Source organism: Lepidochelys olivacea (assembly GCF_965140295.1).
Source record: "Lepidochelys olivacea isolate rLepOli2 genome assembly, chromosome: 1".
NCBI classification, from domain to species: Eukaryota; Metazoa; Chordata; order Testudines; family Cheloniidae; genus Lepidochelys; species Lepidochelys olivacea.
In genome coordinates, this window is record NC_140411.1 from 141,977,715 (window position 1) to 141,989,767 (window position 12,053).

A 12,053-nucleotide genomic window follows, 5' to 3' on the forward strand; every position below is an offset into this window, starting at 1 on the left:
TTTTTATAAAGTACCCATCAGTGTAGAATCTAGGAGATAAAATACAGATTCCAAATTGAAGCCTCTATGAATTAACTTGTGAAATGTTATTGACAAATTGGGATTAATTCTATGAAACTTCATTGCATTTATATTAAAAACATTATAATTGCAAGTAGTAATTTCAAAGTGTAGCCTGCCTACATATTGGAACATATAACTTCAATATTACTCCTGCAGATTAATTTCCTCCCTGCACCTCTCTTTAAATTGCTGAATATTTTTAAAGCAGGTTAATTTGAGACTGAAGCAGTATTCTCTATGAAGATCATACCAACCCCACGCATATAGAGTTGGTCACTAATACCTGTCCGTATAAGAAATTAGAAAAACCCTCTTCCAAACACTACAGTAGGCTTTTATTTAACAACCTTATTTCTGTCATATAGAATAAAAACAACAAATGGCCTGGCAGGGAGCAACTTATCAAGTAAATGTGCACTTATGCTAAGATATGCAAATACTGTGGGAATATTTTTAAAACATAGGATCTAGTGACCACAGAATTTGGAGATAGTGCCAAGAATCTTTACTTGAAGAAACTGAAATGCAGCAAGACAGAGAGGAGTATCCGATTCATACAGAAGCAAATTTATGATTCAGGTTATTCTTCTCCTTACATCAAGGAAAAAGTTACAAATTGGGAGAATCCACTACCAAGCTGACACTACTGCAAACTTAGTTACCAAACATGCTTTTCACCTGCAGCAGTATTGAAAATCCAGGTGAGCGGATGGCGCAGTGGGAGAACCAAATCTGAGTCCTAGTTCTGGCCTTTTGCTCCTTTGGCTAGCAGGGATTGGGAATGATGGATGTGGAAGTAGCATGCTCAGCACCTGGAGGGAGAAAGTGCCGCATGTCCCACACCAATAATTATGAATCCTTAAATACCCAGGAGGACTCATTGAATAAGGCCTGGCACTCCTAGTCCCCTGCTAAAATAACTAAGTATAACCATTGTATAAGCGTTTTGGTAATTTTGTTCAGCTACTGCATGTAAGGACAAAATGGTAGTGTATTTTCATTATGAAACAGAAGCCCTAAAGTCATGAAATGGCATCATTTCCTTGGCCCTTCACAGTTGTAGCTGGATTGGTCTTTAATGCAAAGTGCTATAATTAAGGGGAAGGTGCTAATACCCATATAGCATCAACAACCAATCAACCTTTTCCTGGCACCAGCTTTAGAACAAGGCATTCTGAAACTCTTCCAAGCAAGAGGTAAGACGATCCCAGCATATCAGCAAGTCAATAAACAAGAAGAGGAAAAATAGACTGACTTGATAATACTTTGTTCCTTACTTGGCTTTACTAGTTGTTCCTCCTGTGCAATTTCCACATCATCAGAATCAACAGAAAGTTCCTTTATGAAGTTGGAAGGAAACATGCCAGTCTTTCCATTGAGAATTCCTTCCCACCAGCCCTCCTCCACCTGGAGCAAGACAGAAACAGAACAAAAAGGGGTGTTAATATATACAGTACTTTTTTTATTTAAATGTTTTAAAATACAAATTGTATGAATAAGAACAAATGTGAAAAGAACACTGATTTTGAGCTGTTTGTATGCATTTCTACAAGAATGGGATGCGATTTGCATGTGTCCTTTTTATATGCACGAGATGGATGTATATTATCTGTGCACATCTGCAGGTTTTTTTATTTGTTCAACCATGGGAGTGGACAAGCCATTAAATAAAATGACTGAGCAATACTTCACAATTACAGAGCGCCAAGCACACTTCACATTTGTAAGAATTAGTTCAACCACCAAGGAAATGCAGCGGTTGAAATATGACAGCTCGTTAACTGTGCGCAGCAACACCACACCCCCATTCATGACAGGATATGAAAAAGAACACTAACTGAAAAATTCCAAGTCTTTACAAGCAACTTCTTTAGGTTTCCACTGCATGACGTGACACCACGTATTATGTAAAAGTTAAGGAAACGGCAAAGAACTGAGAGAATATGAAGAACAGTACTAATGTGTGTTAGATTGCAGTAGAGTCAACAGGACCTACAGAAATAAATAATAATGGGAGAAAAAGAAGCAAGCAACTTCCTAATGTAATTTCCATAGAAAATAAATACATCACCTAAAAATGATTCATTCCCTCATGTGTAACCTATCCAATATGGAATGGGAGCATCATACTAGGAAATGACAGTCCCTAAATACCAGATGCCTTTAGGTTATAACATGACAGCAGGGAATGATTTATTCTCTGCATCAGATAAACATATCTTTGACAGATTAATATCTTCCATTCATCAGACACTGCCCATCCACAAAAAAGTGACAGGAGAGGACAGCTTCAGTCTGTGAAATATCAGTCTCTAATGTGGTTTCACCCATCTCCTTTCTGTCAAAAAATAAATAAATAAAATAAAATTCTGAAAACCAGATTCCAAGTGCTTTGCAAGTTGTAGCTGTTTACTAATTTTTTTAGAAACAAAAAATTAAAACGGTTTCAGTTATTTGCTAAGAACTCAGCTATATAGCAAATTTTGTAAAAGTCACAAGTTTTTATACTGTAAATCATTTATTAAGAACATATCCAGGATGCCAGCAACAACTTATAGAAAATATTTTCTCAACCTATAGATGAAGTAGCTGAATCTTAAAACCCAGACATATACTGTACCGTGATTTATTTTTGTTTGGGTACTTCCTTTTGATATATTACTATAAAGTACATTTACCAAGTTATTTTTACTGTAGGGTTTTTTCTACCTCTTGCGTCTCATTCAAATTCAGGTCCTTTTATGCTGACTTTTTGCCTTTAATTTTGAATGAAATGCAAATCAATGTGGCTATTTTCATTTAACAACTTCAGTACCTTACCATGCCAAAACACTTTGTTGATGGATCAGTAACATCAGTGAGGTCAAGCACACCTCTGGGAATAATGGTTGTTAGCTAACTGCTGCCTTAGAGAGAAGAAGGAACAAGACATTCTTGGTGAAACAGTGGCCCCGCCACACTGAAAGTCAATGGCAAAACTCCCATGGGCTTCAGTGGGGCTAGGATTTCAGCCAGTGTTTTCATATGTCCTAGAAAAATAATATACTTGTTTGTTTTTGTCTTCTCTGGTCAAACTAAAAAGGCTGGGAAAAACAGAGAAAAATAAACAATAGTATTTTCAAAAGCCAAATCTTTCCTATAATAATTTTCAAAGAGGAAAATTATAGGGTTAAAATCGTTAGCTACACCTTTTAATACAATTCATATATAAAATATTTCTACTTATAATACTGTATTATTCACAGAAGACATTATTGATCAAAACTGAACCTTTATTCATTACCCATACTACCCTAACAGTTACTCAAGTCTGACTTACAGATGACCAAAAGATGAAGCACAATGGAATTATGCAGACCTTTAGGTCCCAATCTTGCAAGATTGAGCCCTTACTGCCTTCCCCCCCCCGTATGCTATAAAACCAAAACAAGACCAACCAATATTATCCACTTACATCCCTCCAAAGTAATTTTTTCTGTATGTTTCCTCTTGCATAACACTGATTTTTAATAAATTAATATCAGTTCCATACACACACACGCACAAATCTCATCATTATTCACCCTTACATCATCTGCAATGCTTACTGATGACTACTGCATGATATTTCCAGTGTCTGCCCAGTGAGCAAGAGACTAGAGCCAGAAGTGGAATCTTTCCAAAACACTGTGCAAAGTGATGTTCGCATAGGATACTGGGGAGCTCCATGTTTTAATAAATATTTTTTCAACAACAGCATTGTACAACACAGGTGTGCGTATGTGTGTGCATGCACATTTTTATTAACTTTAAATACACTAGTTAGAGATTATTTCATACAGCAAACTACATATAAAACTGTCTCTGGGATTTAACAGCCCCAAATAGGGACAACCTTGTGCCATATGGTTTGAAATGATGTGATAATTCTTAGTCAATAAAAGCTTACAAATAGAAATGCATTATTCATGTGAGTAGCCTATCAGAAGGTACAAGTATTCAGTAAAATCTGTTACTGTAGCTAAGTGCTTTCAGGATTTATGCACCTGGGTCCTAACTCTTGCCTAGCATTCATGTACTGTAAAAATCATCCTCTTCTTTTTTACCTCAACCACAGAACAGAAATCAGGATTCCTGTAGTAGAGGAAAGGTTCTTGAATTAAGCCATCTCCTACTGACAATACTGTATATACTGTTTTTGGTTCAAGATACTGGGCTGGATGGACCTTTGGTCTGACCCAGTATGGCCATTCTTATGACCTTCTAACTAAAGTGAAAACTACTGTTTTGTCTTCACTAGAATTTTACAAGTTAACTTGAGTTAAGAACATAGCATTTTTTCCTAGTGAAGCCAAGGCTTAGAAGTTTAAGGATAGCTGAATATTCTATTTAAAATGCTTCACTTTACAGCTTCTGGTAAAAATTTTCCCCCTTTTTATGCTAACAGAATATGTGGCTCTGTGTCAAAATCTGGCTTGGAAAACTCTTTCCCCTTCCCAAATACAGCATACCCCACATGGTTCCCATCTTGACTCTATATGGATAATACAACATACACAGCCATTATTTTGCCTTCCATATTGGTCCTGCATCACAACAAATAATATATCAATATAATCAGCTAATGTAGTCCTAAAGTAGCAGTTACTCTTAGGTGAAAGAAAATCTGGAAGAGGTGTTTTCTGCCACCTAAGTTACATATATAGGTGCCAATCCTGTAAAGATCTACATACATGCTCAACTTTATTTACTGTGATTACAGTTTTTAGCATGCATGCAGTTTTAATTATTCTAATATTATATTACATAAACAAAAACCCAATGTTAGAAGAACATAAAGGTTGCAAAATCAAGCACTCAAAAGTTAGAAAATGCCAGTATTAAAGTTGCATATGTAAAACCCCCTGACTGTGGGCTAGATATTTGGAAAAACCCAGAGGTAAATGGAGTAGTGAGCCTGCAGTGCCATGAGGTGACATTCTCCAGTACTGCACCTCATTCAACGTGAAGCCCGACCAGTGAGAGGTTGTGTCACCGCTTGCATTATAATCCTGAGTGCCCCAAAATGCTTCTGCTACTTGTGGCTCCCTTCCTGGGACACACACGGAGTCAGCGGCCAGCATGTACATGTGTTCTGCATGCTGTACAGCTCTGATTCCATCACTTTGAGTCCAACAGCCTGCCAGCAGTTATCACAGACACACTTTTGTCTTTACCAGCCTTGGCTAATGTTAGCAGGTGACCCCAACATACTCCCATTCCTAAACTTCCCCAGACCCATGTGCTTTGATACGTCCAGCCCTCTCCTGCAACATTCAGAAGAAGATGATCCATTATCTCCTTTAAGGAGACAAAACCCACCACTGCTGGTTTAGATTAACAGTAAGACAAGTTAATTAACAAAAGAAGATATTATTTTAAGTGAGTTCATGTATAAGAGATAAAGTTAGAAATGGTTACAAGTAAGTAAAAATAAAAGCACACATCTAAAAGTCTGAAACTTAATCTATCAAGGTTTGGTTCAAGGCTTTGTTCAAGAGGACTGTTCTCAACCCACAATCTACCAGCAAGATGTGGCGGACCTCTCATTTCAGTTAGGATCTCTTCCAGAGGCCCTCAGGCACTGGTTATTTTGTCTTCTTAGTGAAAGAGATAATTTGGGGATCACTGCCCCTTTCCTTTTATAGTAGATTTAATCTTTGAAATGAATTCTTCTGAAGGGTACCCCCTCAAAGTAAAGTTCATTCAAGTTGTGAGGAAGGCAACATGGAAAGCTCTATGCTCCATCTTCCCCCACTTTTGTTTGTTAAAATGCAAATTGTTCTGGTTCCTGCCATCTCCTCTTCCTGATGTTTTGATGGTTCTATTTACCACTTATCTGTAAACTGAGGTAAACACACATTCATTTGTTTCGGATAGACCTGTTTAACAACTCTTGCTGAGGCAAGGCTGTCTGTTTTGAGCATGTACTAGTATCATCATACTGGGGGAATACACAACTTTACATATCATGTTGCTACATGTATTTCACCATGATATTATTGACCAGTGAATTATTAGTTTTCAAATGATACCTAACAGGGCATATTTTGAACAAAGATTAAGGATGTGAATATGGAAGTGCTTTGGGCCATAATGTTGCTCTCACCATAGTGTCTCAGTACTTCACAAACATTAATGTATTTAGCTCCACAGCACTCGTATAAGATTATGTGGTACAGTAACTCCTCACTTAACGTCGTAGTTATGTTCCTGAAAAATGCAACTTTAAGTGAACTGATGTTGAATGAATCCAATTTCCCCATAAGAATTAATGTAAATAGGGTGGGGGTTAGGTTCCAGGGAAATTTTTTTCACCAGACAAAACTTATACCGTGTGTGTGTGTGTGTGTGTGTGTGTGTATACAAATAAACAAATAATTTAATACTGTACACAGCAATGATGATTGTGAAGCTTGGTTGAGGTAGTGAAGTTAGAGGGTGGAAGAGGGTGGGATATTTCCCAGGGAATGCCTTACTGCTAAATGATGAACTAGCATTCGGATGAGTACTCAAGGGTTAACACATTGTTGTTAATGTAGCCTCACTCTACAAGACAACATGAATGGAGGGAGGGGAGACAGCATGGGAGACAGAGACACACACCCTGTGTGTGGGAGAGAGAGAGATGTGCATTGCCCCTTTAAGTTTGCTGGCACCATTCTAAGTACATCGCCTTTGAAAAGATCAGGAACTTGAGCTAGCAGCTGCGGCCAGCAAGCTCTCTCTATCCTGAGCCCTGTCCTGTCCCCACCCTGCTCTATATGGAGAAGGGGTAAGTGGGGGCAGGAGTAGGGGGGTGGGGGACACCCTGATATTAGCCCCTCTTTCCCTCCCCTCCCCTACACAGCAAGCAGGAGGCTCCCAGGAGCAGCTCCAAGGCAGAGGGCAGGAGCAGCACATGGCAGTGGGGGGAGGGACAGCTGAACTGCCAGCAATTGATAGCCTGCTGGGTGGCTGCTGCGCAGGGAACTTAGGGGAGCAGGGAGCTGATAAGGGAGCTGATGGGGGGCTGCCGGTCCACCCTGGTTCCAAGCCCCCACCAGCTAGCTGCAACGGGCTGCTCTTCCTGCAAGCAGTGGACAAAGCAGGTAGCTGCCAAACAACGTTATGAGGGAGCACTGAACAACTTTAAACGAACATGTTCCCTAATTGATCAGCAATGTAACAACAAAACAACATTAACCGGGACGACTAAGTGAGGAGATACTGTATTATGATCCCCAGCTGGGGAACTGAAGCACAGAGATTGAGGCGAAAATTGTCAAAAGTTTCCACTACTTTTGCAAGTCCAACTTAAGACACCTCAGGCCTGGTTTTTCAGAGTATTTAGCATTTTAATAGAACTTTATCTGTTCAATGCACAGGTGTAGTCCACATCATTTCCAGCTGTGAGCAGTCAGCATTTATGCAAATCTGGTCCCAGGTGTCTCACATTGGCCACTCAGAAAATGAGGAACATACAATTAGTGTTCAAGTTTGTCATAAATATAAAGGGAAGGGTAACCACCTTTACTTAAATCCCTCCTGGCCAGAGGAGAAACTCTTTCACCTGTAAAGGGTTAAGAAGCTAAAGATAACCTCGCTGGCACCTGACCAAAATGACCAATGAGGAGACAAGATACTTTCAAAGCTGGAGGGGGGTGGGGAAACAAAGGGTTCTCTCTGTCTGTGTGTTTCTTCTGCCGGGACCAGAGCAGGAATGCAGATCAGAACTCCTGTAAAGGGTTAATAAGCAATCTAGTTAGATATGCATTAGATTCTGTTTTGTTTAAATGGCTGATAAAATAAGTTGTGCTGAATTGAATGTATATTCCGGTTTTTGTGTCTTTTTTGTAACTTAAGGTTTTGCCTAGAGGGATTCTCTATGTTTTGAATCTGATTACCCTGTAAGGTATTTACCATCCTGATTTTACAGAGGTGATTCTTTTACTTTTTCTTCAATTAAAATTCTTCTTTTAAGAACCTGATTGCTTTTTCATTGTTCTTAAGATCCAAGGGTTTGGGTCTGTGTTCACCTATGCAAATTCATGAGGATTTTTATCAAGCCTTCCCCAGGAAAGGGGGTGTAGGGCTTGGGGGAATTTTTGGGGGGAAAGAAGTTTCCAAGGGGGCTCTTTCCCAGTTATATTTTGTTAGACACTTGGTGGTGGCAGTAATAAAGTCTAGGGACAAAAGGAAAAATAGTTTGTACCTTGGGGAAGTTTTAACCTAAGCTGGTACAAATAAGCTTAGGGGGTTTTTCATGCAGGTCCCCACATCTGTACCCTAGAGTTCAGAGTGGGGAAGGAACCTTGACAAAGTGTGAAAAGTATGGTTAAGTGACTTGACTAGCATCACATAGGAACTCTGGGGTCCTAAAGACAACAGGTTCCTTAACTACATACTCCTGGGGAAATTCTGTGCCAAAAAATTAAAAATTCTGCATACAGTATTTTAAAATTCTACAAAATTGTGAATGTTTTATTAGTCAAAAGAACACTATATGATCACACCAGTTTCAATTATTTTTGTAATTTATTTCAAAATACCTGTCAGCAACCATGTCGGTAACAATACAGAAAACAAAAGATTCCCCCAGTAGTAGCGAATTAAAGAAACCCCTATGACAACCCAGTTTCCGTTTCTCTGTTATCTTTTAGTTGGTGCCTCAGTCTGGGTGTGTCACTCATGTTAGCTGAGCACATCTTGAGGGAAAACTCTCCCCCTCTGGTCTCTAGGCACCAACACCCTGCCCCCCAGAGCCCAGCCACAGGGAGGCCCCGCCCTCACCCTGGCCCAGACACCTGCATCCTCCTACACCCTCAGAGCCCAGCCGCAGGGCCCCCTATCCCAGACACCTGCATCCCCCTATGCTCCCACAGCCCAGGGATCCAGAGAGAGAAACAGACTGATTCTGGGTCCTGGGTTTGTACAGAGTTTCTGGAATGCTGCCTCCTTCCTTCAGGGTGTTACAGGAATTGCAGCTGCCAGGAACTGTCCAGCTCCGCGCATGCATGCATGCACGCACGCACACACCTCCCCAGGAGTGTCCTGTATTTGTAAGCTAGAGACCAGGGCTTTGCTGGGTCCAGCAGCCCCTAGTGGTGAACAGCAGCTCTGCAGCACCAATTCTGCAGAGAAAAATGAAATGCTGCACAGAACATTAATTCTGCACAAATTCTGCATTGCACAGTGGTGCAGAATTCTCCCAGGAGTAACTACAAACATACAAGCCTCAGTCCCAAAGCACAGTCCCATCCTGTGCACTGAGTAAGCCAGGGGATCTTGCGGAAAAAACTGTATGTGAACATGTAACCAAAGGCCATATGTCAATGCATGTGCACAAGGAGACTGAATTAAGATTGCACAAGTAACCTTAATGTGGCATTTCCTAACTTTTAGTGCTTAAATTTGCAACCTTAATGTTTTTTTAATGTAGGTTTTTAAAACTGTAATTACTTAATTTAAAAAAAAATTAAAGTCATTAAAATTAAAAAATATCATCATCTGGAACAGTACTGTCCCTCAACTTGGGCCATCTGCAGGTTCAGACCCTTAGATCCATAGCAGAGTTCTCTACCACTTGAGCTAGAAGAGTATCTCGTAGCAGTAATATTGTGATCCTCTATGTGGACCAGCCATATAAGGGTGAATCAGACACTTTGCCTGTGGGTTTTACAGCTATTTACTGACAGCAGATGAATGTAGAGGCACAGGACTACTGGGTTCAATTTCAGGTTCTGATGGAGAGTATGTGCTTTAGTGTTGTTAGGCTCTGCTATGAGGCAAAAGGGTCTGTCGCTGTCTGCTCCGATCAATCCCACTTCCACCTATGAGCTTCTTCCCTCACCTTGTGACATTCTCTTCCCACACCATTTCTTACTACGTTGCGTTTAAGGCAGGTTGCTTCCGCCTTATCCTCGCAACCTGTGTGACAGCAGGGGGAGCATTGAGAGCACAAAAGAGGCAGTCTCCCTGCTTTCAGTTCTGGTGCCAACCACCTAGTGGCCCACAGCAACCAGGAAGAACTATTGTGGGAAAAATCCTACTCAGCCCCTATATCTCTCGCATTCAGCATGCTTTTTACAGACAGAAGGTATTCAAAGGTTTATATCTTGATCATATGTGGAATTTTGGTAGGAACAGCAAAAGGCACATCCCTGACACTACGGCCACCCCTCTGCCAAATTTTAAGCTCTTGCTCCAAAGCGTCTCAATAAAATGGCTATAAGAATTTTTTGGTGAGAGCAGTAAAACATTTTTCACTGTTCTTGTAAACTTTGAGCGAAGACTTGCAAAACAATACGTTCAACGTGAGGCGGATACCCAGCATGTAAACATTTAGTGTGAATTGTTAAAGTTATGAGAAACTGAAAGCAGGGTGTTACCATGGAGAGGTTTCAGAGTAGCAGCCGTGTTAGTCTGTATCCGCAAAAAGAATGCTCACGCTCAAATACATCTGTTAGTGCCTACGGTGCCACAAGTCCTCCTGTTCTTTTTTTAATGGAAATGTTGGACTTCCTTAACCATAGGCAGCACTATCACTCCTGCGTATAAAGACCCTGCAGTATATTTTAAGGCCCCAATACCGCAAAGACTTACTGGCAATGCTTAACCTTAAGCACTCCACGTAGTCCAAGACACTGCTCGTAAAGAGGACTGGGCCTTAAAGTGTATTGCAGTATAATTATAGAATAATCAAAACTGAACACATGCTCAAAACTGTCAAGTGACATTCCAAAGGTTCTTAACCTGGCAGAATTGTTCAGCATTATATGAACTAGAAAAAACTGCAACGAGTATTTGAATGTTTACATTCAGTAAGAGAATTAGATGGCTATAGCTGCATTTTGGGACAATTGTAATTAAAGTTATAACTAATGAGCTTGGAAAACGAACTACATATAAAGAGCTATCATTCATAAACCTTAGAAATGGTGGAAATGTAGCTACTCTTTTGACTGTTTGATCTTATGATATTAAATACATTTATATGCCATGTAGAACCACCAGGAAGGAACTGTGAATTAAAGGGCTATAATTCCATCAAGGGGTTCTTATGACATCAACCAAAAAAGCAAAGTGCCTGTAGTTTGTTTAGCAATTCAAATACTTCGATAGAATTGTAATCTTACAAGTCATACTGCGATACTTTAATTTACATAAGACACAGCAAACTTGTAACTTTTTGCTGCTCCACTACACTCAAACCCCAAAACAGTTTCTGCTAGTCGGGCTTTCTATAATACCTATCTGTACCTACCACAGGTGCTAGAGAAAACCCTAAGGGTATGTCTACATAACAAGCTGGATCCCACAGCAGTGAATCTCAGAGCCTGGATCTACAGACTCAGGCTCGCGGGGCTGGTACTACGGTGCTAAAAATAGCCATGTGATTGTGCGGACTTGGGCTCTGGAGCCAGCAACACCCCTCTCCTCCCCCCAGGCTTCAAAGCCCAAGCTCCTGCCCAAGACTGAATGTCTCCACAGCTATTTTGAGCACTGTAGACCCAGGCTCTGAGACTCGCTACCACAGGATCTTGCTTACTGTGTAACCATACTCCAAGAGACCTCCTTACTTCCGCAGAGACCATAGATCTCAGTTCCTAAACTGATACTTTAAAGACGCAGCACAGTAAAAGAATACAATGGGGGGCAGCTTCTGTCTCTAACAGGTGAAATCTAAGGGTTTGGCTATATGGGAAAGTTGTACTGGTCTAACTAAAAGTGTGTTTTAAACAGATTTAGCTAAATCAGTGTAAAAGGCTGTGTACACACCTTTATTTCACTCTAAACCAAGCTTATTTTGGATTAGTTTAAGTCAGTTACAAATTGGTTTAGAATAAACTAAAAAGTGAGCCACTCAAACCGAAATGAGTGTTCGCACAGGAGTTTGCACTGGTTTAACTAGATCAGTTTCAGACCAATTTAATTTAAACTAGTGCAACTTTATTGGGTAGACAAGGCTTAAAATTTACAGGCATGACATC

General features: G+C 40.2%; 1 protein-coding gene across 3 annotated transcripts in view; it reads right to left on the reverse strand.

Moving 5' to 3' along the window:
* SH3KBP1 (SH3 domain containing kinase binding protein 1) overlaps positions 1-12,053 on the reverse strand; it is a 336,824-nt gene that overhangs the window by 147,670 nt on the left and 177,101 nt on the right. For all 3 annotated transcript variants that reach the window (XM_084616743.1, XM_084616745.1, XM_084616744.1), the window contains one exon: positions 1,341-1,470. In XM_084616743.1, the coding sequence (XP_084472869.1) occupies positions 1,341-1,470 (130 nt within the window). The remainder of the gene's footprint in view (positions 1-1,340; positions 1,471-12,053) is intronic.